The following is a 27,863-nucleotide window of genomic DNA, read 5'->3' on the forward strand; positions in this document are numbered from 1 at the left end:
GAACTTCCCATCTCATCACAGTCCCTGAAGCCAGGCCATCCTCCCTAAAGTGACTGGGATTTCAAATACCTTCATTTAAAAGGCATCAGAGTGCTTGGTGTGCTCCTGCTGTCAGGTGAGCATATGAACTAGCACTTAATGGAAAGGTTGGAGACTCATTTGTGATTTGTTGGGCATGTTGGAGCTCTAGTAGTAATCTTTGAGGTCGGCTGATTTACAGTGTCAAATTTGCTGGTTTATTATTCCAGTAAATGTAGCAAAACACATTATCTGCCCCAGTCGTGGTTCTTTGCTTTGTGCTAAGGGTGTAAGTGTTGAGCCCAGAGAGCCACACTAAGCCATGCCCTGTTCCTCTTAAGTGGCCTCTGAAAATCCCACCCCACCGACGCATAGCTACCTGACCTTTGCTCGCTGTTTGTCTCGCCTTGTTCTAAAGGGTCTTGCATTAAGACTTCCCATTACTGCCAGCCAAATTGGTTTAGCAAAGTAAGTTAGATTATGTTAATCCTCTTGCTTATGGACTGTCCTCAAGAGAAGCAGAACAGAACTTGTGTGTGGATGCCCCGGACATGGAGCAGCTGCGTCCGTCTGCTCCCGTTTTAGGCAAGTCCGTGCTTCTTGTTGAGGTTTGGTTCCTAATGTAGATAATAACTTTAACCACCAAGCCCTTGGTGATTACTTGCTCTTCTAGGTTGAAGAGCACCTTTCTGTTTTCCCACAAGTGGTTAGTGGTAGAAACAGCTGTCTTTGGCAGAATTCACACCTTGAAGGACTGACCGCTTTGATCTTCCGTGTTTCCAAAGGAATGCCAGTGACTCAAGAAGCAAGAAGGAAAATAAGGCTGGTTTTAGCATGACTTATCCTAAGGAGATGGGGTGGGGCACAGTCTCTGTACAGAGCACGGCTGTCTGCTGGCATCAGCATTTGGGTAGTTTCTGTTGGTCTTTGGTCCCATTGGACAAGTCTAGAAGACTCCATCAACACCGTCTCCTGCCTGCACTTGCTGTTCTGCCCCATCACTAGAGCTGCTGCTCCCTGCAATTCCACTGGGAAGCTTTCCCTGCCGAGCACGGGGCAAGGCTGGACTGGGACGGCTCCTTCTCGCCTGTGTTTGCTCTCTGCAGGCCCTGCTCAAAGTTCAAGGAACAGTTTAACAATGTGGTAAACACTGAGGCCAGGCAGGGTCTTGGGGTTGGATTGGGCTGTCCAAAGTTAAGGCTCAGTATACAGAATTAAGACACTTTCTTTCTAGGGGTGTCCTAATTTCTCTACTTGGGATCCTGTGACTAAAATAACTGTAAATGGCTTGGAACAGAGTCCAGAAAGTGTTGCAAGTAAAGGCTGCCTGCTGCAGATGTTTACAGGCAGTGCAGGGCTTCCTTTCCCAGGCTCCTCGCTGACCAGCAGCCTCTCTGTAAGACTTGCTGGAGTCACTTCAGTTCTCACTTCCTTGTGGCTTCTGGAGGAGCAGCACAGCTCAGTGCAGCCTTCCAGGAGCTTCAGTATTGGTCTGACATTCACAGCTGAAGTTCCACAGCTGCTCTCTGAATGCTGTCAGTAGTATTTGATCTGGAGGACTTTGGGCTGAACTGCAGTCCTGCTGGAGCTCTCTTTTGGCACTGGGGTAAATGTGGTTGTGGCAGGAGCAATGAGGCACAATGACTTTCACCTTTTCTGGGCAATCTGAATCCAGTGGTGGATACAGCTTAGTCATCTTTTCCTGCCAGGTGTAGGGCAGCAAGGTTGCATCTGCACTGGAGAAGTTGCCAGAAGAATTCAAAGGACCAGCAGGAAACCACATATGAATTAGGTCCTATGAATTAGATCCTGGTTGTCTGACCAGCTGCCTGGGAAGGTGGTGGTGGAAAGGGTCTCGTTGGAGCTGTTGTAGCACACAGTAGTTCAAAGGAAAGCTCTAGTTTTTTGGGCAAAGTCCTCGGAGAGGTGAAGAGCACGTTCAACACCCTTCTGTCTTGCTGAACGTGTGATGGTCCCGAAGCTCACAGGGCTGGGACCAGTCAGAGGGCTGTAGGTTGTTCAGAACCAATCCTAGTGGGACAGAGCAGGCCTGGAGCCAGGCGTGCAGAGGGCACCAGGAACATCCCAGCTGTTGAGGAAGGCACTGTGGGAGAGTGAGGCCCTCTTTACCCAGCTGAGGAGTGTGGGACGTCCGTACTAGTCCAAACTGCATCACTGCTTCTGCGCCTGTCACTCAGCATGAAAAAGTGGCTTGTGAAGGTAATAATGTGTGTTTTGCTGAGTGCACTGCTGATCTCTCCCCTTCTTTTCTTCAGGCTGTAAGACTGGAAAGTACCTACCAGAACCGCACTAGATACATGGTGGTGGTGTCCACCAATGGCAGACAAGACACCGAAGAGAGCATTGTCCTAGGAATGGATTTCTCTTCCAATGACAGGTACTCAGAGGGTCCAGATGGGGGAAGTCCTTGTGTTCATCCACACATCGAGTTAAGTGTAGAAATCACTGTCTGGTGACCGTGTTTTCCGGGGATAGACTGCTTTAAATTTTCCAGCCTAATACCTGTTTTGAGATCCAGAATTCCCTTTTTATTTCTTGAAAGGAGGTGGCAAATGGGAAGGCAACAGTGCAGGTCAGCATTTTGTTGATTCCTCTGAGCCTCAGGCTTGTGTGAGGGTGTTCAGTGCCCTTAAATGCCTCTTAGGTCTTTCAAGTCCTGCATCTGCACACCAGGGACAGGGACAATTTGCATGCAAAGAAAGAAAAAGCTGCAATTAGAGAAGCTGTCAGGGTTCAGGAGAGCAGGTAATAAGACAGTGACTGTGAGGCAGCCCCTTGCCAAGGTCAGGGCGAAAAAGGCCTGATGGGAATGTCAGGGTTGGAGATGGCAGATCTTGCACAGTGTGTGCTCTCCCCAGACAGCAGTGTGTCATCAGGGTTTAGTGCTTCTGCTTCATTCATTTAAATTCCTGCTGACCTTTCCACAAGGCTGCAGAATGTGGCTAGGAAGCAGCTTTTGCTGCTGGAGGGCCTGTAAGCCAGGAGGCAGCACCCCTGCAGCTTCAGGGGCAGAAGCTTCACATTTAGAAGGGGACATTGGGCACTTTGAAGAGGGCATGGAAGCACATGAGCTCTGAGTAAATCTTGGCCTACATGGTGAGAAAATCACCTGCATATTTAACCTATTTTGGAAGCTTTTGTACTCACGCTTACTTCTAGCACAGCTGCTCCGGGAATGAGTCTTGCCTTTGACAGTAGTTGGAATAAATTACTTCCAAGTAGTTAGCAGGGTCATTAGAAAACATTTTTGAACTATTTGACTAAGAAATTGCCTTCTAAACAGCGTGCTGGTCACAGCAGCCACCATGCTTAGTCTCAGGTGGCTTAGTTTGGACGCTTGGCTTGGGTGATTGCTGCTAAAACAGGAGACCAGCTTGATGCTGCCCCTGGCTCCTGTCTCCCTGCGCGCGTGTGCACAGCTGTGGCTCGGGGATGCTCTTGCTATGGGGTAAGAATAACTTGTCCTTGCACAGGTTGCTGTGAGCTTGGAGCAGCTCACTGTTGGCTGTGATGTAGCAGCACAGCCACCTTTGATAACTGAGAGCTCGCTGGTATTCAGTCTCTAATAAACATACCGGGGTCGTTTCAGCTTTCTGCTGAAGTTACCGAGGTTCTGGATGGTCACTCTGATACGCCCTCCCCGAGCCCACTCGGTATTTATAACCCAGTGTAGACTTGTTGCTATGGTCTCTGATAAGCGCTCGCTGCACAGTATCACTAAAAATACCCCGGCCACCTTGGGAAGCCTTTTAAAAACACATCTTTCCATGAGCTCATCCCATGTTGTCAACAGAAATAGCTGCGTGCCGCAGTGTCTCCTTGTGCGGGGCACCGGGCGCTCCGAGGCGTGTGCACGGCCAGGGCTCCGTGTCTGCTGACCCTCCAAGGCCTGGTCTCACCCTCTTCCCCCACTTCTCATGAGCTGGAGACTGGCAGGGGCGTTGGAGCTGGTGGAAATTTGAGAGCACCCAGTGCAAAGCATAGGAGCAGGAGGCAGTTGAATTCAATTCTTCTTCAAGATGCTGCTTTGATTACGGAGCGATTTTTGCAGCTTTATGAGATTCAGAGGAGCGGCAGGCACTGGTCTCTTCTCTGTGGGGAACAGTGATAGGACCCAAGGGAATGGTCTGAAGTTGTGTCAGGGGAGGTTTAGGTTGGATATTAGGAAAAGGTTCTTCCCCCAGAGGGTGGTTGGGCACTGAACAAGCTCCCCAGGGCAGTGGTCACAGCACCAAGGCTGACAGAGCTCAAGAAACGTTTGGACGATACTCTCAGGCCCATGGTGTGACTCTTGGGGATGGTCCTGTGCAGGGTTAAGAGTTGGACTTGATCATCCTTCTGGGTCCCTTCCAACTTGGCATATTCTGTGATTCTATAACCTGGTGCAGGTTGTGTTGGGTTCCCCTGCCTTTTTTCCGTCGCTTGATTTCTGCTTTTAACTTGGCTTTTTGCTCAGCCCTACAGAAAGCAGGTGACTGTGAGGGCAAAGAGGGCAAAGCAGCTGAGAGAGGAGTGGGATTGCCAAGAGGTGTTTGTCTGGGCTGGCTGTTGGTCTCAGTCTCGAGGTGTGGGAGGGTGAAGAAGGGTCAGGAGTCAACCACAGGTGATAGGCAGTGATTGCTAACCTGCCGTGCTGCCAGTCACCCTGTGATTGCACTGCACTGCTCCCAGTTGCCAGCAGCTGTGGCTCGGGAACAAACAGGAAAGCAAAGCTGGGGATTGCAAAATCAGAGCTAGAACCAAACCACTTGAGCCTGAGAGGGATTAATCTGTAAAGAAAGCCTCAAGCTGACCAAAGACTGAAAGCCCCCTCTGACCTTCTGCACAGAGCTCAATGCTCCTGGATCCTGTTTGCTCTTCCTCTGGGTGTGTGTTAACCCTTTAAGCTTGTTTAAAGGATACTGCTGTACCCTGAATCTGATCAGTGATCCTTGTCAGACCCCTGTAGAACAGCACTGGCATTGTTTTTCCCTGAAGCAACAGTGGGATTTTTTCTTTTTGTCCTAATGAGTACAAAAATACACAACTTTTGCCATGAAATTAGAATAACAGCATGGTGCCATAGTAAATAGACTGACCTGCTCTTTCTTACTGCAGTAGCACTTGTACGATGGGCTTGGTGCTGCCACTGTGGAGTGACACCTTGATCCACCTGGATGGGGATGGGTGAGTGTCTTTTGTATGTTGTAGGTCGATAGCAGAGGGTCAGTCTCTGTGTGTGAGCTTGCAGCATGATGTATGGGGAAGGATTCCAGTGATTGCAGAGCCCTTACAGGTCCAGCAGACCTCCTCTGTTGACCTGTATAGGGTTAGTAGGCTCAAAGGCCCTAAATCACAGTGGTTGTGGCAGGGAACACCAATAATTGACTTATCTGTGAATAAACATGCACTGAGACCGTGGCTTATGTGTGTGTTTAAGCTGGAGTAAAGGAGCTTTTACTGGCGAGTGGGTGTGTAGTGAAAGCTCCTTAAAGGGATCCTATTATGTGTTCCTCCATCACACTTGCAGCAGGCAGCGCTCAGCAGAACATAAAAAAAGAATTATGTTTCTCTGCCAAATAGACACCTGACTTGCAGACTCCTGTTTGTGCCAGTTACACAGGCTGTCCAGTGCAGTGCGTGGAATGACTTTTCTTTCCTTGGTAGCTGCCCCAGGATCACTTTAGCTGGACTCTGTTGCTCCCAGCTGTGGCACTGAATTTGTGTTGCCAAGGTAAACAGCACAGCCCAGCACTGTCCCACTGTCTTAGTTTCGTTCCCAAACAGCAGCTGCTTAAAAAAGTTATCTTAGAGCTTTTAGTGTGCTATTTTGATCTGTTTGCTAGCTGAACTCAGCAGTGTATGCATAGGGCTAGACCTTTGCTGTTCTAATGTGCTGCAGACTATAAGTTATTAACTAAAAAGTGACTTTTGGGATGCATTTTTACTGTGCCTTTTTTTCTTCTCACCAGAGGGTTCAGCGTATCAACAGATAACAGGGTGCACATATTCAAGCCCGTTTCTGTACAAGCAATGTGGTAAGTACTTACTATCAGCTGTCCCAGTGATCCTTTTTCCAGGTGTTTTGGCTGCTTAAGCTTTTAAAAAGCAGGTGCTACTTTACGGTGCTGGTGTCTTGAAACCTACTCCAGCAGCCAGAAGTTTCCTTCAGAGACAAGGAAGGAAGATTGATACCAAAAGAAAAAAACCCTGTGTAAGTGCTGCTCTACAGCAGCTTTGTCTCAGGTGGGGGCAGGAAGGAATAGGGCAATTTTCCTTGCAAAGGGCTGCTGCTTTGACTCTCCCCAAAGTAAAATTGCTTTGAGTATATGTTTTGAAATATTTTGAGACATGTTCATTGTGATAGCGCGAAGGACAGAGAAGCTGCCTGCATTTCTCTTCCCTTTTAGGGTGGTTCATGTAGTGGTCATGTAAGTATTTCTGGCTTGAGCTTCTTTGCATTGCAGAAATACGTTGCCTGTCAGGGTGTCATGCTTCTGTCACCCCAGTGATTTTGACCTGGATCCTTCTGATCACAGTCAAAGATTTAAAATAAGCTAAAAATAGGAGAGGGGGATTTGTTTCCCAGCAGCAGCTGAAGAAACTTCTGACATCCCTCATGCAGTGAGAGGGAGCAGACACTTAAACACCTCAGTACAGTCCTAAGCCCTTGGTTGTCCAGCTCTGAGTCCTGGGTGTCCCTGCCCTGCACGCAGGGGAGCTGGTGGCACAGCAGGAGCTGTCAGCACCCTGTCTTGGCCACAAACTCTGTGTGTCTTATTTAGGGCTTGGGTAGATGCAGCACGTTTTGGAGCCAGAGACACGGGTGCCTCTGCCCTCTGAATTGTGGGCACCTTCACCACTATCCAGGCTTGCCTTGGCATACTCCAGTTAAGACATGCAAGCTCTGGCAGCGTGTAGGCATCCACACTCCTGCAGAACAGCCTCCTGCTCGGTGCCAGGGCTCCAGCACTGGGGTTTGTACCAACTGATGGAACACGAGCAGCATCGTGGATTTGGCGGCTGCTTTGTGCTCAATACCAGCCTGAGGAAGAAATTACAAACCTGCAGGTATTGTTCTCTCCCCAGGTCTGCCCTGCAGAGTTTACATAAGGCTTGTGAAGTGGCACGGAGCAACAATTACTATCCAGGGAGCCTCTTCCTCACGTGGGTCAGTTACTATGAGAGCCATATCAACTCGGACCAGTCGTCGGTCAACGAGTGGAATGCCATGCAAGATGTCCAGTCCCACCGGCCCGACTCGCCTGCCCTCTTCACAGATGTGTAAGTTGGTTTGGCTCTGCTGAGACCAAGTGTTTGACTGTCAGGCACTGCCCACTCCAAATGAGGACACAGTTTCCACAAGAGATTGCTCTTAATTAGGTGTTAATAAGGAGAGGTTTCCTGTTCCAGAGGTAATAAGCGGACTCATGGTTAGGTAAACCCCAGCACTGAAAGTTTAGCCCTCCTGGGGCTCCCTTGCTTCTTCTCCAGCCTCTGTTTTCAGTTTAGTTGTTTACTTTGGGCTTTAGGCTTCCAGACCTTTGTTTCTGCAGCATAAATCCTGTGTTCCAAGCGAGAGAGGTGTGTGTACCTAGGCCTTCCTCTCTGCTGGATTTGTCTTCTGATATCCAGGCCTGGAAGGAACCGGTTTCTCTTGACTTTGCTCATGTTTAGACTAACATGGTCTTTTTATCCTTACTCAGGTAATTTTGCTGTAAAGTGAAGTGTTTGTGTATTAACTTCTGAGCCTGTGAGCTCAAAAACATCCTCATGGCATCCATCTGGTACACCTAAGAATGGGGATAAAGAGCAATGCAGTTTTTTTGATTCTGAGGAGCTCAGCAAGTGTGTAACAGGACAGTGTATAGGTCCCAAGATGCCTCCAGCTAAGCGCTTGGATATCTGCTGATAGATGGTCCAAACAGTGGCTGAGGTAGATGGGCAGACTATTTGGAAAGGCAAAATTTGTAGACATTCAAGGTTTACCACCTGTGTCATTAGTCATTCCTGATGGTACTGATACCACATAACCTCAAAAGTACTGGGTGTCCAGATGTTATGCCAAGTGTGAGGGCTTAAGTTGCCCAGTTTGTAGAAGAAATTACTTCACTGCCCCAGCTGCTTTCCCAGCATAATAGTGCCTTTGGTTGATTTATGCTCCCAGATATTTCCTGTTGCTGGAGTTCAGTGAGTGAATAATGATGCTAAGCAGTTGTTCAGCTGTGAACAAGTCTTCACACTTGATTGTTTTTTAATGTGCAAGGAGGGTGGCTGAAAAGCTTTGGCAGGCTGTCAGATTAATATTTTCTTGTAGCTTTTCATATATAAATTTTATCTAACCCACCCTTTCCCTGGTGGCAGCAGTTGAATGATTTCCTGGGGACACTTAAACAGCATTCTGTTAATTGAGTCCTGAAATAATGAGTGAGGTTAAAAGGGCCAGGAACTTTGGTTTTTATCTGTGAACCACCAGTTGAACGCTTCTGTAGTGCCTGTGCCATCTCCAGCCTGGCAGCCTTCCAGAGAAAGGGAAAGGTGCTGCAAGATGTCACTGCTGGGTCTCTTCTAGAGATGCTGGGTGAGCCAGCTCTGTGCTGCTGCTCTGCTGCAGCTTCCCCTGGTGTTAGTCAGGCTATTTTTGCAGCTGGTGATAAGGCCCTGGCAGCAGGGGCGGGAGGAATGCAGAGGCTTAGCTGCCCTCGTCTCTCCATGTAAGGAGTTTTGGAGCTGTTACCTTTCCAAGAAAGGTAGGGAGAGGCTTAGATATTGCTCCAGTGGGTATAATGCAGCCTTCCCAATTTAAATTTTACCAAATACCAGAGGTTCTCTGGATGACTACAATGGATTAGGGGCATTCAGTTGGTGTCTTTCGTACACAACTGGGAATCTAAACCGGGCTTTACAGTCACCCGAATTCCCTGCAGCTGAGAACATGGTGGGGGGAAGTAGAGTGGGAATCTGAGACTCCACAGAGCATCCAGTCTGTACAATACCTATTTTATAAGTGCCATGAGTCCAGTTTGTTTCCCCTCACAGTGACTCTGTTGCTTTCTTCTGATTAGCCCAACTGAGCGGGAACGCACGGAACGGCTAATTAAGACCAAGTTAAGGGAAATCATGATGCAGAAGGATTTGGAGAACATCACATCAAAAGAGGTGAGTGGTGAGGGAGCAGCACTGGATGCACTGTTGTGCAAACTAGAGAGCTCTGTACTTCATGCCACGGGGAGAGGTCAGAACAAAAGCTTCACGTGGCTTCCTTGTGTCCCTCCTCCCCATCCAGATCCGCACCGAGCTGGAGATGCAGATGGTGTGTAACCTGCGGGAGTTCAAAGAGTTCATTGACAATGAAATGATAGTGATCCTCGGGCAGATGGACAGCCCCACACAGATATTTGATCATGTCTTTTTGGTAAGTCTAACAGTGAATTCAACACTCCTAACACTTCTCTCTGTGTCTTGGTTGACACAGGGGCCTCTGGAGGAAGTTGAAGGACTTCTGAAGGAGAGATGGTGGATCCTGGGGTCACATTGTCTTAAACAAGACACTAGTGCTGCTGAACAAGAGCAGCCTGGCTTTTTGGCTGTACTAAACTTTGCCATATAGCACCAGCCAAGCTGTAGACCCTGTCACTAGAGGATGGAAGGGAAAAAAAATCTTAATTCTAGCTATTTTTCAGGGCTGTTTCCATTGATATAAGACCAGTTGTATGGCTTTAACTCTCCAGGGTACCCACACCCCCAGTTCTTGCATTATGTGTGTGTGACATTCAGGTGGAATGCTGCTCTTGTAACATGGAAAACTCTTGAGTTCATGTGATCCAGGAAGAACATAACAAAGAATCCTGGAGATAAGTCACTTAAGGAAACGTAAACATTTTGCTGTTTAATGTTTTGCTTGCCTAGTTGCCTTTCATTGCTGCTGGGGCCTGTCTAATTGCTGCAGCTCCTTCTGGTGAGTCAGCGCTCCACTGGATTTCCCAGCCCCGGAGCGACGGACGCAGGTTTGGTTGGGCTGTCTGGCCTATGAGGTTGGCTCAGCTTTACACAAAGCCATTCCTCTTGGACCAGCTGGTCTTTCCAAGTGGAGAGGGCCTCTCCCAGTCTCCAGCTCAGAAGGGATGGTGTGTGTTAACGTGAGCACTCCCAGGATATCACGCTGGGGTAGAGCCAGGAAACTTTAAGTACCTACCATGTAATGGATTTTTATTTTTTGCAGACTGTGTGTTATAAGGAGAGAGAGACCTGTTACAGGCTTATGGTGCTGTTCAAAAGCTGTACAGGCAGTTTGGTCCGCTGCAGGGCTTGGAGTCTTGGCTCCGAGTGCATTTAATGGGAAGAAGACCTTAAAACAAGGCTTGGAGGCAGCAGCAAGAAGAGCTGTGGCTAATGTGTGGAACAGAAGTATTTGCAAAGCAGCTGCTGCGGTGAGGAGCAGTGCTGCTGGGGCTGGGCACCACCTTCACTCAGGAGTGTGTCTGCTGCCTGTGAGGGCTCTGGAAGGCAAGGACCTGTTATTTCCAAGTGGAGGCAAGAGCCCTGTGGGATCCCACTTTGGGAGTGCTGAAACAACTAAGCAGGAAATAAGAGACCTGATGATGTTGGTAATTGTGGATCAAAGGATGGGAGAAAAGGCTTTCACCCCTAAAGCATTGTTCTCCTTACCTGTGGAAACTGGTGATTCCCAGGCCTGAATTAAATTATTCTTGCTAGTCTAGAAAGAGACAACATGAAGTCTGGGGGGCTTGGGTAAATGTGATCAAAATATGTTGGCAGATAGCAAGAACCCATATAGTCCTTCTTCAGATCAAGCACAGCTCTGGACTGTGCTGGGATTGACCTGATCTGTGGCTGAAGGCAATGGATTCTGTTGAAATCTGGGCTACCATGGCATGTAACATTTGCCCCTTTGTTCTGCTCAAATCTGTGCTGAACCCTTGAATGGTGTCTTCATTACAATGGTTTCTCTTAGGAAGTAGTTCAGTTTTGGAAGAACCAGTTGCGTTTTGTTTGCTATATTCCTGAAATGCCAAGAAAAGGCTGTAGACTCGTCCCCAGTAGCTACCAGAACAGCACCATGGCCCTTTCCTGTGCGTGTTCTCCTGAACAGACTGTGAGTGCTTGGAGTTGCCTGCAAGGGCTGCCCGGGTTGTGAGTGTGTGTCCGTGAGTCAGAGCTCTTGGAGCTCCCCCGTCTCAGACTCGGGGTGCCTGTGCAGACTTTCTGGGCAAGCAGCAACTCATCCTTTGGGTGGACACTGCTGCTGCTGCAAGCCTGGGATGTTCTCTCTCTCAGGCTGATGGTGGGTGTGCTCCAAGGGCCTGGCTGTCCCTCTCCTGGCCCTGGGGCAATGTGGAAGCCTGTGCCGTGGGAGCAGCCATGAGCAGGGCTGTTCTGCACTGATGGTATTGTTGCCTGGATCCCTGTTGCTTGCTCTGTCTGAACCGTTTTTCCATTTGGGAGCCATTTTAAAGCTGGGAAAGCAGATGCTTGTGCACCTTAAATTTTGAAGGAAGAGTGGTTTTGTCCTCAGTCAGGTTTGTGTTTGAGCAGGAAGCAAGCAGCTTGGAGGCCTGTGTGTGCTGCAGAGAAGAGGGTCAGCTAGCCAGGGTTAAATGTGTTCATCTCTCTGCTCACAGAGCCTTTGAACGTGGAGAGGTGTAACCCAAGTGAGCTTATGGTGTTGCTGCCTTTGATGTGTGATGGGTGTTTCATGTATAAAGAGCACCTGGATGGCTTTTAAATGCAGGCAGTTTCTCTTCTGTGGGGCAGAGCTGGCAGCAGCCTCCAGGGAAAGGGTGGAGTGTGTCTTGTCTTGCCGAGGTTGATTAGTCAGCAGTTTGCAGGAAGTGCCAGCATATGGTGCTGGGCTCCTGCTTTGCAGAGCTGCTTCTTGTTTCAGAAGAGGTCTGGTTAATGGGGCAAGGGAAGGTGCTGAACATCAGCCCTGTTACCGCTCTTCTGTGTACCCCTGTACTCAAAACACGCCCAGTTATCCAACACTTGGCTGGCCAGCTTCCTCTTCCAGTTCAGTAGTGGCAATCTCTCCCTCCACCAGTTGCCTGACCATGCCTTCCTGCTGCCTGATGTATCCCTTTGCATCTTTTCCCTGCAGGGCTCAGAATGGAACGCCTCCAATTTGGAAGACTTGCAGAACAGAGGGTAAGTAGCTTCAGGCCATCAGCTTAAAAGCAAGAGCCTGGCCTTAACACTTGTCTAAGCAACAAGCTCTGTTTCATACCTGCTGTGTGTAACCTCAGTCTTACTGAGGGGTTTACAGATCCAAACAAGCTCTTGATTCCTGCAGACTCCGTGTCCCACAAACAGGCACCCTTAAAGTACAAAAACCCTCGTCCCTGACCTTGACTAACGTCCCCAAGGAGAACAAAGGAAGGCAGCAATCTCACAACTATAAGTAGTAAAAAGCTACAATTACTGAACATAGTTGGCTCCGTGCCCTCGGCCCCAGCCTGTTGTTCTGGACTGATTACGGAGGCGCTTCGGAGTCTGGACCTCCGAACTGCGGCAGGAAGGAAAATATGGAAAAGAGCATTCCTTACTTTGAGTGGGGCCCAGTGGGAAGTAAAGTCCTGTAGCTCTCAAGCTGAGCACTGATGGGTTCCTCTGGCTCCTGCCCTTTCTACCTTTCAAGCTTAAGCTTAGAGTGCCCTTCTCTAGGGCCAGGTGGAACTAAGCACTAAGATTTCGCAATTAAACTGTTATTTATGGGTTTGGCTTATTTGTGCCAATCCAGTGGAAAAAAGCAATCATGGTCCTGAGTTAATAACATACTTCTGTACCTCAGAAATTCAGCCTGGCAAAAGTGACTCCTCTTGTTAAGCTCAGGGTCTGCTGCTGTTTCCTTGAGTCCAGCTGGTCCTACTTGGCTGCCAGCAATCTCATACCTGCTTGGGAAAAAGGGATGTCACTCCCTTGCAGTGCCCTTGTTCTGTCTGATATCCCAGCATGAGTGCATTTCATAAGCATCTTACGAGTAACCCTCAGGGCTCAAAATACTGAGTGTAGTGTACATAAATACCATGTGCTTTCTCAAGCAGTTTCCTTTCCAGAAAATTTAGGGATAAGAAATAAATCCTCCCCAGGGGCTTATTGTCTGTTACATCTCTCTGTAGTTATTTTATGCATTTGTTTAGCTGTGGTGTTACTTAAGAGCTTGTGTCTTCCATCTTCCTGTGTTTTTGATGGAGCAGAAGGAGAGATTCACAAAGGGGCTTTAAGAAAGTGTAATTGAAGAGTCTCTGCAGGGGCTCCTGTGACACAAGTGTTGCTGACATGGAGAATAGAGGTGGTGGGCAGTGTTACCTGACATAGTGCAGAGGAAGTTTCTGTCCAGTGTGGATGGCAGCCCTGTTATCAGGCTCTAAACTCCTCAGCAAAACCTTTTGTCTGTGTTAGTTGCTGCTTCTTTACACTAATTCCTGGTTTCCCAGGAAGTTTGTTCAAGACCGCTTTCAAATGCACCTTGCAAAGCCAGGCAGGGCAGTGGAGCAGTGTGACATCTCTCTGAACTTGCTGTGTTTCTCTCTCTCTGATTCCATGCAGGGTGAGGTATATTTTGAATGTGACTCGAGAGATAGACAACTTCTTCCCCGGGCTCTTCGAATACCACAATATTCGGGTTTATGATGAAGAAGCAACAGATCTTCTGGCTTACTGGAATGACACCTACAAGTTCATCTCCAAGGCAAAGTAAGTTTTTTCAGGACAGAACACACACATTTAGGAGATGTATACTAAGTATTTTATATTTTCCTGCCGATTTTCGTAACTACTTTTCCTCCTTGCCTACCTAGAATCAAAACATTTTCATTTTGTAGTTTTCTATCTACTAGCTAGGTGAGGGTTAAGGCAATGATGGTCTCATTCAGCCACTTGACAAACCTAATAACATGCTGTCAGAAGTTTGCAGTAGAAGAACATGTCTGTGCTAGAGGCTGCCTTGAACTGCTCAGTAGCTTCCAGGGATGTGTTTCTAAACTGTGACACCATGTTTGTGGTATAGGTGCTCTTTTTATTTGGAATAATTAGAGGTCTTCATAAATCTATGATTGTCCACTTGGCAATAACAGCTTCAGAAGAGCTGTTGTAAAAACAAATCCGTTAAGAATATTAATAAGACCTTGTTCTTCACTGTCTCTGTGGGTCTTGCTCTAGTTTGTAAATTGGATTATCAGATCACATCCCAGACTTCATCTGTGGCCAGAGAGTTGAAAACGCATTTGATAATGCTCTGACAAAGAAGTTGCTGTTTTCTTAAGCTTCTCAGAAGCCACGTTTTCTGTTTAATGATCTTTTGTCTTCCTTTTGCTTCAGGAAAAATGGTTCTAAGTGCCTGGTGCACTGCAAGATGGGAGTGAGCCGCTCAGCATCCACGGTGATCGCCTATGCCATGAAGGAATACGGCTGGAACCTGGACAGGGCGTACGACTACGTGAAGGAACGACGCACCGTCACCAAGCCCAACCCCAGCTTCATGCGGCAGCTGGAGGAGTACCAAGGGATCCTGCTGGCCAGGTGAGTGGAAGGAATGATCCTGATTATCCACGTTAAGGCATAACGCTTAAATGGCTGACTCCATTATTTTAATTAGAGATTCCATCGCTGTGTTATGTAAGCTCGGGATCGTCTTGGGAATTACAGTGTTCTGTTTACGTGGGTTGTCTCAGCTGAGCCTGGGAAAACAGGTGTAATAAAGAGCTTTTAGGAGGCTCTCTGACTTCTGGGATGTCGGTTTTTTGGAGAGTAGCATCCCATGAAGTGCCATCCGAGTGCAGCATTCAGAGCTGTGCAGACTCCAGCAGAGATAAATGATGTCCCTATTGCTTGTAACATCACTTGGCAGGGAACTCGCTTTGTCTCCATCACAGCCTCGCAGTTCCCTGTTGAACATGCCTCTCCTCAGCAGCTGGTCTGGTTTTATTTAGATCCCTTCGGTAAGTGTTGGTGTGAGGGGAGGGGACAGGATGTTCTGTGCATTGCAACAGTGGTGTTTATTCCTGCCTGGAGTCCTGAGGCTGGTCTGGAGCTGGGCCTGGGTATGGGCAAGTGTGTTGTAATCCCAAGCCTATCACCTGACTAGCAAAAAGACATAAATACTGCATGTTTCTAAGCTGTGTTAAGCAATGTCTTCACGTGATCAGCTGGAAGGAGGTAGTGATACTCTGTTCTGCCAGATTACGGTATTTTATTTGGGATCCTGGTGTGCTTTTCCAGGGAGCAGATCTGCAGCAAGCAGAATTACCCAAGCTGAGCCTCTTGCCACAGGGGGTAGCTCTTGGCAGGTTTGGACCAAAGTAAATAGTAAATTTTGAAGCTTCTTGGTGCTGTTGGAAGGTGCCTGCTTGTTGTAGAACCATTTAGATTGGAAAAGAGCTTTAAGATCATGGAGTCCAACCAATACCCTACCACTGCCAAGCCCACCACTAAACCCTGTCCTCAAATGCCACATCTACACGTCTTATATGCTGTTCTTTACAGCAGCTTGGGCACTCAGGTGCTCCCTTTAGGGCATGCTTCTCACCTCTGTCCCCTGCTTGGTTTTGTCCCTTCATGTCTGTTCTACCCACTTACAAATGCCTCTTTTCACTTTCATTCTAGTGACATATCCTTCCTTCTTTGCTCTCCACCTGCTCCCAGCAGTCCAACTGTCTTTTCTGCTGGGCCAGGTTTGGATTCCCAGTTTTTACACCAAACCTTTGGTGTAATCTTCCCCATCACTGAAGTGTGCTTCCTCTTTCCCTCTCTGCGCAGATTAGCCACCTGAGAGCTCCTCCCAGCTTATTCTCTGATGTGGTGCATCCACAGGATCTTCATTCCCCACCTCTTCCTGTGCCCATCTTCCTCTCCCCCTGCTCCCCAAACACTGACTGCCATAATGACACTCTTTCTCTCTAAAAGCAACCAAGTATTATCAAGTCTCAGGATAAATGACAGTGGAATAGATACTTTTAAAAATCATGCTCTTCTGGACTGAAACCCTTTGAGACAGACACTACACCTGCCTTTGGTGCCTCGTGACACCAAACATGCTGCTGGCACCAGTCACTAAAGGTCAGTGCTGACTCTGAGCTGGGGATGACCTGACCCGTGTGGTGTGCACTGAGCAGACTGGGAAATTACAGCTGACAGGGATGGACTGGATGGAGAAGAAGAACCTTTTTAGATGTGAAAAACAGACCAATAACAGGTTGGTGAACACCTATGAGGAGCCCTGCGCTAGGAGCAGGTGGTGTCTCATATGCATGACCTGAGATTGGCTCAGTTGGTCAGAGCCTGGTGCTAATAGTGCCAGAGCTGTAGCTTCAATCCCTGGAGGGGCCATTCACTGAAGAGTTGGACTTGAAGATCCTTGTGGGCCCCTTCCAAGTCAGAATGTTCTGTGATCTTTAAAGACCTCAGCCCTGCAGGGGTTGGTTTAGATAATCTGCCAGTCTGGCACACCTGCAAAGCCACACTGTTACAAACATTTTGATTAAGGATTATTGTTTTCCCTGTTTTCTAGTATTTTTCAGAGGTAAATCTTTCTTGCTGCCATCATTTATATGGTGTGTGGCTCCCCTCCCACTGAAGCACACCACTGCTCCTGACCTACTCGGCAGGTCCCTGTACAATGGCACAAACAGGATTACTTGTGAGGCTTTAAAAAATGCAAGAGCAGTGCATTACATCTGTGTAGGACGAAAAAGCCTGCAGTAAATGAAGCTTCACTGAAGCAAGGAATGGCCCCTACGTGCTGCAGGAATGGTCCCTCTTTATTTCCTCTCTCAGCTCCAAACTGCTTTTTTTTTTTTTCATCTTTCTTCTCTGTGTTGTTTATCTTTGCCCTCTGGCCTCTGGCTGCCTTGTTTATTGCTGTGGTATTCCAGGACAGGTAAAAAAAAACAAAAACAAAAAAACAACAGATTGACGCTCATGTGACTGCTCCGATTTCAGGGGGGAGGTATGTGAGGGCAGCCATGTGCTCGCACTATCTAGTTACGGTTTTGTGTTGGGGTTACAGCAACTGGGATATGTTTTCCAGCTGTAAAATGAAAACCCCCTGCCTGCTTTTAGTCACAACAACAAGCATGTTTTGCTCTTTGGGACTGTCATACTTCCTGGGGTTAGTTAAACTGTCCCCTCCCTCTGTTGATAAACACAGCAAGGCTGAGCCAAGCCTGTTTCTGTTATTAGTTATGGATAAGTTACAGGAAAACAGTGTCTGTGATCTCCCGTGCCATGTGCAGCTTGTGAATCAACAGCAGTTTTATATCCGAGCCTGGAGAGCTGGTGGGAGGTGTGGGGGGCTCCTGGTCCAAAGCTGGTGTGGGCACAAGCACCAGGAATGTTGCCCAGGAAAGTCAAGAGGCGTCTGTGGGCTCTAGGAAGGACATGGGCTCCTGTTCTCTGACCCTGCTTCAAGCACCTCCTGCACATTGTAAGACTGGAGGAAATGTGAGGTTGGAAGCTAACACAGCACACCTCTCCCAGTGGTGCTTGACATCTCTTCTGATTCTCAGATTGGTGCCAGGCAAGTTTGGTTTTTCTCACACACAAAGGCACTTTTGACTTCTGAAATCAGATGTGCTGCAGGGAGCTGAGTTTGAGCACTGAAGGGCCCTGTAAAAACATCAGCAGCTCCTGGGGTTATATGAGCAGAAATCTTTGACACCCCATACAGAGCCCCAGCAAGAACCTGCCTCAGGGAGAAGCCTGTTCCTGCTGCCAGTGTCAAACTGTGCTCCAAAACCCAATAGAGGGCGAGTTTGTGCACCCCAGAGCAGTGTATTTGACCTCTGATCTTGACCCTCTTCTCCTCTGAAAGGACCTGATTCTGCCCTGTGTCACACGTGAAGGTTGTCACTGATTATGGGGTTGGAAAGCTAAATCTGCAATGGATTATTCTCCTTAGCTGTTGGGCACCCACAACTACACTGACACATGTTAATTAGCTCAATAACATCTGTTAATTAACTTACTGCAGCCAGTGGATGTGTCTGGGAGCGCCTGCTCACGCTAGTGAGGTACTGAGGGGTTTTGCAAGGTCTCCTGCAGATCCAAGGAGGTTTCTGTGGTTTCTGTGTTCCTCCTAGGGGCAATGGGTGGAAGCACATCCCTGTGGCCGTGGCCACTCGGCAAACCCTGGCAGACTGGGGTAGCTCTGGGGTTTCAGGGCGAGAAGTTGCCTCCGGGGCTCTCTGTAAGCCCGGGTGCGTGGGCTGGGGTTTTTGGCAGGTGGAGATGAAGAGGGTGATGCAATGCCACTGGCAGTTACTCAGGCCTTCCTAAAGGGGCTTTCCAAGAGCGGGAGAACTCCTGAGCTTCCTTCCTGTGGAAGGTGGGTGGTGGTTTGGGCTGTTTGTTTGCTGTTGAGGATATCTTGTGCGTTTTACACACACCCACGCCCACTCACCCCACCCTAACCCTTGGTCACGAGAGCCACTTATTGATCACTGAAGCTACTCAAAAGAAGGAGCCATGAGAGAAATTGGACTTTATTCAGTGTCCACCACCCACTTGCATCCAGGACAAGGGATCCTGTCTCTTCTGGTCATGGCTCACCTGCTAGAAAAATGGGAAATGCTTGATGGCTGAGAAAGGACCAAATAGTTGATTAAACATTGCATTTGTTGAGTGGGCTGATCCAACACTGCTGGGGAATAGGCATGTGTGGAACAGAATAGAGCCATGGGATTTAGCTCCTGGAAAGTGACTCATTATTGGACCAACTTCTCCAGCAGCAGGTTTGGCCCTGAACCGTTGAGGTGAAGCTGCAGTTGTGGTCAGTGACTCCAGTACTTGGCACGGCTTTTCCTGTAGGTTGTATCCCCTTAGAACAAGGTGGGTCTGAGTCTGGTACGTGAAAACTACTCAGTGTTTTCATTTGCTTTCCCTGCCCACAGCAAACAGCGGCACAACAAACTGTGGCGCTCGCACTCCGACAGCGACCTCTCGGATCACCACGAGCCCATCTGCAAGTCTGGGCTGGAGCTGAACAAAAAGGAGATCACCACCTCAGCCGACCAGATCTCGGAGGCAAAGACCAACGACAACCAGCAGCCCATGTCTCCCATCTACTCAGCTGAGCTGGACAGGGAGCAGCAGCCTCCAGAGGACACAAACATGATCGAGGACGTGTGTGTAAAGGAGAGAAGGATCCACTTAGAGTTTACGTGCCGAGACTTCCACGCCGAGCAGATGGAGGACAAGCTGAACCTGAACAATATCAATGGTTGTACGGCGGGGTGTTGTGTAGACTCTGTCCCCCCTGATAACTGCCATACTTCTGAGGCCTTAATGCAGCTCCAGCACCCCTTGGAAATAACAGAGTTTCCTGATTTGACAGTGGACGATCTAGAAAAAGATGCCCTTAAGCCTGATATGAACGTGCACTTGGTTCCCATGGAAGAATTCACTTCATGCTTAAAAGACTCTCCTCAATCCCCAAACCAAAATTCCCCGAGTCTCCAGCAGAATCCTCAGCCCGAAGGGACAGACCTCAGTACAGACAGGATCGATTTCTTCAGCGCTTTGGGGAAATTCGTGGAGCTTTCCCAGGAGAGCCGGTCCCGCACCTGCTCCCATTCCAGGCCGGAGGAGCAAGGGAGTGGAAGGAATGGGGTCTCCAGGGTGCCTGTGCTGGAAGTGCCACCTGCTGCTGATGGGGGTGCAGATGCTCGAAGGAACAGCCCTGGAAACTCTCCTCAGGCATCAGATGACTCTTCCACAGATCAAGAACAACAAAAGGTTAAAATAACTTGCTTGTTTTTTTAGGAACTGCTGTTCAAACCTATCCCTGGGCAGTTCTCCTGTTGTAGGGGGTGCTGTGGATAGGATTTTCTAGCCCTACTTTCGCTGGACAGGGTGGCTGTTTGGGGAAGGATTGCTGGATGCTTTACTCTTCCTTCACTTTTAGATACTTGCCCTTTTCTGCACTTTTTCCTTAAACATCAGTTTGCTGGCATTGGCAGGGCACTGGCTGAGCTGACCTTGACCTGACCTGCTGTGCTGTTCTCGTGAGAAACTTATTTTTGAATTTTGCATCAGGAGAGCAGAAAGGTGGGACTTGACCCACTAATACAGCTGGACCCTGCACAGCCAAACCCAGCTAATGTCCCAAACCTGCACAGATATTTATCTGACTTGAGAAATCCACCAAAGAATGGGGCAAAACTGGTGCCTTTCCCTGGTTGGGAAGCACCAGCACTGGGGTAGTAAATCAAGGCAGATGTAGAGCTTCCACTGCTGGAGGAAGAAATGAGCCTGTCCAGATCTAGAGTGATGGCATTGGGCATGTCATGGCTCACTTCTCTCCTGGATAGAGAGATGGTCCTGAACAAAATTTAGTAACCTCTAAATTTAGGTAATTGCTTTTCAGCCTCCAGGACTCTCACAGGGATTGATGATGTCCGAGGCCATCGTTTTCTGGGAGCCTCTCTTATTTAAATTCCACGCTGCATTGCTTGAATCCTTTCCATCTCCATGTGAGGCAATAAGGCTCTTCCAAATATAATAGGGCAATGCTCTCTCCAGTGATTTGGCAGTGTCTGTGGGGATGGGAAGCCTCTCTGGCCATTTTCCTCCAGGAAACCAGAGCGTTTCAGCACTTGGTCATTCTTTTTGCTGTACTTCTGTTTGCTCTGTACGTGAGCAGAATCTCTCATATTTTCAGTTTGGAACTGCACTTTTAGCAGCATTAGGATTCTTTTTGTTAGCTGGATTTTTCTTTATTAAAAAAAGAAAAGGCTAAATTTTCTTTGGAGTTTGTGACGATTAAATAGAAGTTCCTAAATCTCAGTGTAAGTGAAAGTAGTGAAAATCCAGCCTAGAATATGTTAAATTCAGTCCCAGAGACACTAATGCATCTACATTAGTGATCACTGCTCTTGTGATCCATCTCCACACACTGGCACATGCTTTTTTGTTCCTTAGGGATGTGTACTCCTGTCTCCTTTAAGCTGCTGCTGTTTGTGCTGTGTTAGCAGAGCTGATCCACTTTGTAATTTTCCTGTTTGTGTATTGCAGGAGGTCCCTGAGCTGCCTAGTGCAGGTCATCTCACGAGATCCCACTCGGAAAATGCCATTTCTGTGAAGGAAATTGTCACAGAGATTGAGTCAATCAACCAGGGAGCAGGACCTGCTCAGCAGAAAGAGGGTTCAGCCAACCTCAGCCAGACACCAAAGAGGAACACGGTGCATGACCTGCCAGTGGAGGCCATTTGGGCATTGGAAAGGGTGGAACAGAGTGAAGGAGCCTGTGCTGGACACCAGGAAAAGGAGAAGGACCCTCTGCTGGCTGAGGAAGAAGCTGCCCCCTCCCTGCAGCCATCTGGTAAATCAGAGCTGGAGGAAAGTGGCTCTGTGGGGGAGCAGCAAGAGCCTCGTGGCTCCCCCAACCCTGAGCCCAAGTGGTGCCCCGGCTCTGTCCGGCGAGCCACGCTGGAGTTCGAGGAGCGCTTGAGACAGGAGCAGGAACACCAGCACACATCCCCCATCTGCACCTTACCCACCCGCAAGAACTCCAGGAACGACTCTCCTGCTGCCGAGCTCCTGCCGCGGGGGAAGAGCGAGGAGCCGCCCCTGGAGCTGGCTCCGGAGGGTGACAGGGGGCAGGTACCGGGCACTGAGGAGCCTCTGCTGCCTCCTGGGGCAGAGCTGCCTGCACCCCTCACCCCCCCTGCTGCAGAGCCCAGTCCAGGGCAGGAGGGAGCGGCGCAGGAGCACAGGACAGTGGTCTCGTTTGATGGGACGGAAGAGCCACCCCTGCACTCCCTCCTCCCAAAGAGAGTCGAAATCATCGAATACACTCCCACGGTCAAGTCTGCAGAGCAGCGCCCCGACACAAGCTGTGAGCAGGGCGGGCTGGCCACGGCCATCCCATCTTTAGATGAAAACTTGAACCCTTCAGTGTGCTTGGAGGAGGCTCCAGCCTGTCTCGGAGCTCTGGCAGATCTCCCCCCGCCGGAGCACACGGTACGCGAGCAGGCCACCCTCACTGCAGGCAGCCCCAGCGTGGAAGGCGGTGGGTTATCTGCTCGCCTCGGTGCTGCCTCTCCCTCTGCCCAGGTGACCTCTACACCTTCAGCCAGCCTCGACCGCTCTCCTTATCCCTATGTAATCCACCTGGAAGGTGTCACTGAGCAGAGCACGGGTACAGACGATGAGCCGGTCACGCCGTGTGATGTCGAGGGAAACACGACTCTGCTGTTCAGGGACAGACCCAAACGTGTCTGCGGGGCCGGTGACAGCGTCTCAAGGCAGCTGAGCAGTGAGGACTTCACCAGCCAGCATGCCGAAAACATGGACCTTCTGGACATCTCGTTCCTGTGTTACAGCCTCCCGCACAGCCCCAGCAGCCGCAGCGTGGAGGAGCGCAGCAGCAGCCCCGGGCTGGTCAAGCAGCGAGCGAAGGAAATAGAGGCTCGGATCCGGCACGCAGGGCTCACCACACCCTCCCACATGAAACGCTCGGCATCCTTGGCCAAACTGGACTGCCTGGACCTCTCCAAGGACGACTTGTGCGAGAGGGAGTCAGCCTCAGCCTCTTCCCATGCCAACCCGGTGCTTCTCACCTGCGTTGCCCTCGGTCGAGGCTTTTGCGAGGGAAGGTTGGAGAGGGGTTCAGAAAGCACGTGTGGAAAGCATCGCCTTTCCTCCCCAGAGCCCACTAAGCATTTTGTGGAACAGCTCAGAACAGCTGAGTGCATTGCCCAGAGCAAGCCGGTGGAGAGGCCGCTGGCTCAGTACGCCAAAGAGTGCGGCTCCAGCCAGCAGAGTTTGTGTTCCAGCACGGATCCGACGTGGACTAGCTCTGAGGAGGGTCCTCCGCTGCTCCAGGTGCAGGTCCTGGACTCCTTGTCTCCAGCTCAAGGTCTGGCTGTTGCACCTCGGCAGCAGCACGGGAGAACTCACCCTCTGAGGAGGCTCAAAAAGACCAATGAGAAAAAGCGGACAACCAATCCCCTCTACAACACGATGTGATCCCGGGCCCTTGGCTGTGATTTCTTACTCAGAACCCGTGGTGTTGCTTTCACACAAGGGGAAGGTGTAATATAAGGAACATGCACTTTACTGGTTAATTTTATATATATTGTCATTTTACTGTTCCTGGCGCATGTAGGTGTGGGTTGGTTCTTCTGTGTGTGACTCTGACTGCAGGACTGTTTGGGTTTTTTAAGTTTTTTAACTCAGATAACCTCAAATGTTCTTTTTTTTTTTTTGTTAGTTTGTTTTAAAAGAACACCTTTATCATGCGAAAATTGATGTTGGATAGCTTTGGCAAGGTGGAGCTTTGCTTAGAACCAGATGCTAGTTCCTAACTTGAATTCTCCCCATGCCTTGAAATGGTGCTGGGCAGTTGGTGGGGTGGGAGCCCCCGTAAATGTGAAGGCTGTGCCAAGGTCCCTTCGTTTGGCCTTTTATTTCTGCAAACTGGAACTCCAACCATGCTGGCAGGTCCCTCACAAAGCTGCTTCAGGACAAACCCTCCCAGGCTCGGTTCAGCTGGTGCTTCCCAAAAAGGAGCACACGGGGGTAAATCCTCCCAAGGGATGGGCAGCACTGAGACCTGCACTCCTCACCTGCCATGGGGCACACAGAGCCCTGTTCTGGGGTGAGGTGGGGCAGAGCTCCTCCATGAGCTGCCAAGCTCGCCTCTACCCCCAAAACCAGCGTGTTCTTTTAAAACAAACACCTCATTAGGGTTTTAACCCTCCCATTACTTGAATACTGCTGTGGGCCTTCTAAGTTCATGGCCATATCATCTGTCCTCTGCCCTCCTGCTGCCTCCCCTCTGCCCAAAAGCTGTTCTCGTGCTGCCTGAGTTTTCCTCTCCCCTCTGCTGTGCTCACAGGCATTTCTGGTTGCTCCCAAACCTCGACCTGTTACCATTGTTACACAACAATTGTTGCCCTTAGTGCAAAGCTTTGTCCTCTCTGCTGTCACTCCTAACTCTCAACCCAGAGGGAAGATGTTTTCTGGAATTTTTCTTTTTTTTTTTTTTGCCTAAATTGTATATATGATATTTATATGAGGGGGGGGTTTTTTGTTGTTGTTTCTATGGGTTTTTTTTAAAAAAAAGGGCAAGACTGCATTCTGTAAACTGGAAAACAAACCCACCTGACTCAAACTCAGTGCTGTTCATTGTGATCTGCACAGACATGGGAGTGGATTTGACATTGTAAGCTGTCTTCCCTTTCCAAAAGTGAGCCTCGATGCCAGCCTTTGCCAAATGTGTCCCTTCTCCTTTGGTCCTGTGTGAACCCCCGTTACCCCACTGTGGGAGGAGCACTGTGTCTCTGCCTGTCTCCCTCCTGCTGGAAGCTGGGTTACAGAAGTGCCAGTCAGATGTGGAAAGCTGTCAGCAGGTTCCAAGCCATTCTGCAGGTTCTTGCTTCCCTGGAGAAACTGTGTTTGAAGGGTCTGCTCCAAATTCTAGCAAACTGTTTAGTGGTTTCTGAGCAGTTTGGCTAAATCAAAGGTCCTCCTTTCCAGCTGTGTGTATCAGCAAGTTGTCCCTGTGCTGTAGGAGCAGAGGGGAAGGCACTTGGCCATGGCAGGGGAGCTCTGGGTCCTGTTTGCAGTTCCGTGGCAGGTCCTGTCTGAGCTGGTGCTTGGCTTGGGCCCAGACCTGCCCTCCGGGGAGGAATGAAGCACAGGGAAGATGCAGAATGGCTCCAGCTGCTGAAGCCCAGCATGGAGAGGACACGGTGTGGGAGGAGCAACAGCCAAGGCTGTGCCTGGAAAGCAGCACTGATGCTGCAGAGCCTTGTAGACTCTGATGGGACAAACTCATCTTGAGCTGGAGAGGAGTGCCTGGCACCAGAGTGCTGGGGAGTATTGGGAAGCAGCATGTGCCTGCCCTGGGAAAGGGGTGTCTGTGACGCCCCAGCTGGCAGCAGAGGAGAGCCTGGCAGTTGGCAAGGTAATCCCACCTTGCTGCCCTCCTGTAGCTCCCAGGGATCCTCCTGTGCTGCTTTGCAGCCCAGGCACAGTTGGTCTGTGAGTTGGTCTGTGCTCCAGCAGCCACGAGCACTGTCCCTCCCTTTCCAAGGAACTTGAGCTCTGGGAGGATGTTGCTGCCCGTGCTCACTGCGGGCTGGAGCACAGCCCTGTCTGGGGTCAAATACCGTGTCGCCCCAGGCCATTTCAGTCACTAGAAGTCACCTAAGCCCCTTCCCTGGCCTGGGAAGCCAGTTACTTCTTTGGGACACTGAAAGACATGTGGCTTCTCCTAGCCTGCTCCAGCTGGCTCCGGAGCTGGGCAGACACTGTGGAAAGGCCAAGTGGCTCATGTCATCTGGTGAAGGACAGATTCAGTCCTTGCCTCCCCCACAAACATCACCAGGCCCTGCTGCCCACTGTTCCTGGCCCCAAGGACATGCCTGCCTGCCCCTCCGCAGGCGGAAGGGATGGGTTGCCACCAAGCCTGCCCTGCGTTGGAGGGAGCAAGCTTGGCTGTCAGCGTGTCCTGGTGACAAGGATCTGCTGGGGAGGGGAAAGCGCTGTGTAAAATTTGTTCCCTTAAGAAGGCAGGAGGAGGAGGAAGAGGATTGGGTTTCTTTGCCCTGCTTGATCTCAGGAGAAATGCCCTCTAGGAAGGGTCTTCCATGCAGACCAGAAATGCTGCTTCCTTCCAATACTCAGCTGCTCTCCGGGTGCTTCAGCTGGGGAGAGCAGCGAAGGGGCAGAGGCCCCTGCAGGGAGGTGTTTTGCTGTCCCCTTGTCCTGGGCTCTGGCCCAGCACAACTGGTTTTTCTCTGGGAAGGCTGTGGACAGGCAGAGGGAGTCAGGGATGGTGGTTCTCTTGCAGAGTGATGAAGGCCTTGGAGGTCTGGAGGCTCTGAGCAGGATGGCAGGAAGGGGGCAGACTGGAGGGGCCTGAACCTCCTTGACCAGTGTCTGGGCAATGAAGCCACCAAGCCCCTGGCATCAGAGGTCTCTGCCTGGGGACATTTGTCCCTTTCTCCATGCTGGTGGCTCATGGGAGGGTGGTGACTCGCTCCTGCTTCCCATGACCACCCATGAGAGCTGCTTGTGCCCCGCTGAGCACCACGGGGAGCTGCACCTCCGGGGTGCTCAGCAGCCGCCAAGCCTCGCGGTTGGAGGGGTTTTAGGAGAAAACGTGTTTTAAGGGCATTTTTGTACAAAGCAACTGTTCTTTGGTCTCTTGCGAAGCCTCTCGGAGGACGCTTTATTGTTTACATTGACTCCTGTACAATATCCCAGCCATCGCCTCCCGTCTCGGCCGTACTGTAACGTGTGAGCCTTGCACAAACGGACTGCGTGTGCGTGAAACTGGTTCTACACTGCGTTCTGTTGCACTCGGTGGTGTGTGTGTGTGTGTGTGTCTGGTCTGCTTGAGAAGTTGTGACATGTACAAATCTCCCCCCCTTTGGCCCTTTCCTGGGGCACGGTCCCAGCAGGTGGCAGGAGGTGATGCCGCTTTGGGGTCACTTGGATGTTGAACGGAGCAGGGATTAGCTCCGTGTCCCTCTGCCAGCAAAGGCCTGGTGGAAGGGAACCCGCCCCAGCTCCAGCTGCTCCGGGGACCTCCTGGAAGGAGTGAGCTGCCTGGAATCCGTGGGCACCGGTGCACTGCACCTGCCCGGGGGGCTCCAAGAGCCTCACAGCTCTCCTGGCCCGCTGGCAGGAGGAAGCCATACCCACTGCAGGTCCCTGCTCCCCGCACGGTGCATCCTGCCTTAATCTGGTCCTGGCTCCACGCAAGGCCCCCCCACTTCTCCCTAAGGGAGGGACCCCCAAGCCCTTGCTGGCGCGGGGCAGAGGCTCTGGCCTGGCGCAGGAGGGTCCGGCAGTGCCGCCAGAGGTGCTGCCAGCCCATGCTGCAGACATCTCTGTTGGCACAAGAGAAGGTGCCAGTGCCTTTTATTTTCCTTTATGGAGATGTGATGTCCGTGCGCTGGTTTGTAGGGATTGCCCAGGGCCGGGCAGCTGGCGGTGGGGTTGCAAACCAGGGAGGGGAGTGCTTCTGTCTGCCCCTCCTGGATCTTCCTTGGTGGCTGGGATCGTCCCCTTTTCCCCTAAAGACTCTATGACCGATGTGCTCAGCTGTTTTTAAATGTGAACTTGTGCACTGATGTGCAGATTCAATGTTATTGTTACCGAATGAATAAAACTTTATTTTGAAGATGACGTGGGCGTGTGGCCTTGTTCGGGGGGCTCAGGGCTGGGGGTGAGGAGTGATCTGTGGTGCTCTCGAAGCACAGGGCAGCGGTGGGAATCTGGGGAGCCAGAGTGGGGTTGTTCACTTACATCCCCTGACAGAAGGGAGGACGGGTCTGTCCTGTCCCAAGTGATGGAGCCGTGCTTCCAAGCAAGATGTACCTCCAGATCCTGCTGCAGTTGCAGGACAGGTGCCGGGGGTTGTGTGTGTAAAGCTGTTGGGATGCTGTGGGTGACCTCCCTGCACTGCTGCAGGCAGAGCTGTGGGGAGGGTCCTGGGGTTTAAGCTCCAAGGGGGATGTGAGGTTTTAGCCAGACGCCGAACCAGACCCATCATGGTCAGCCAAGGAGCTGAGCCCAATCCAAGCACCAAATAACCACGGCATGAGTGGATCTTTGCATTGGGAAACAGCCCATCTTGGGTGAGTTGGTTTTGCACCATGGTTCTGTCCCATTGTGGTAAGAAAGTGGCACAAGGGTCTCTGTGGGCTCCCACTGCCCTTGCTGTGAGCAAGGGAATACTGAGAGTGCCAAATCCCTCGAGATCAGCCTTGTCTTCCAGGAAGCTTCCCACTGGGCCAGGGCATCAGGGTGTGGGGCCAGGGGTGCAGGGCCATTGCTATAGGGCGGGCAGTGTCTCCAGGGTGCCCAATTCCTTC

The 27,863-nt window shown here is 50.3% G+C and overlaps 1 protein-coding gene across 3 annotated transcripts in view; it reads left to right on the forward strand.

The window, feature by feature from the left end:
* The window catches only part of SSH2 (slingshot protein phosphatase 2), a 95,280-nt gene extending 68,106 nt beyond the window's left edge, over positions 1-27,174 (forward strand). For all 3 annotated transcript variants that reach the window (XM_027690937.1, XM_027690939.1, XM_027690938.1), the window contains 11 exons: positions 2,295-2,416; positions 5,137-5,205; positions 5,991-6,056; positions 7,108-7,302; positions 9,084-9,177; positions 9,305-9,433; positions 12,137-12,183; positions 13,585-13,731; positions 14,356-14,556; positions 18,924-19,767; positions 21,046-27,174. In XM_027690937.1, coding sequence (XP_027546738.1) covers positions 2,295-2,416; positions 5,137-5,205; positions 5,991-6,056; positions 7,108-7,302; positions 9,084-9,177; positions 9,305-9,433; positions 12,137-12,183; positions 13,585-13,731; positions 14,356-14,556; positions 18,924-19,767; positions 21,046-23,001 — 3,870 coding nt within the window. In that variant the 3' untranslated portion in view covers positions 23,002-27,174. The remainder of the gene's footprint in view (positions 1-2,294; positions 2,417-5,136; positions 5,206-5,990; positions 6,057-7,107; positions 7,303-9,083; positions 9,178-9,304; positions 9,434-12,136; positions 12,184-13,584; positions 13,732-14,355; positions 14,557-18,923; positions 19,768-21,045) is intronic.
* Positions 27,175-27,863: the final 689 nt, after the last annotated feature.

The sequence above is a fragment of the Neopelma chrysocephalum genome, unplaced genomic scaffold, assembly GCF_003984885.1.
Source record: "Neopelma chrysocephalum unplaced genomic scaffold, ASM398488v2 Primary Assembly neopelma1_82, whole genome shotgun sequence".
Taxonomy (NCBI): domain Eukaryota; kingdom Metazoa; phylum Chordata; class Aves; order Passeriformes; family Pipridae; genus Neopelma; species Neopelma chrysocephalum.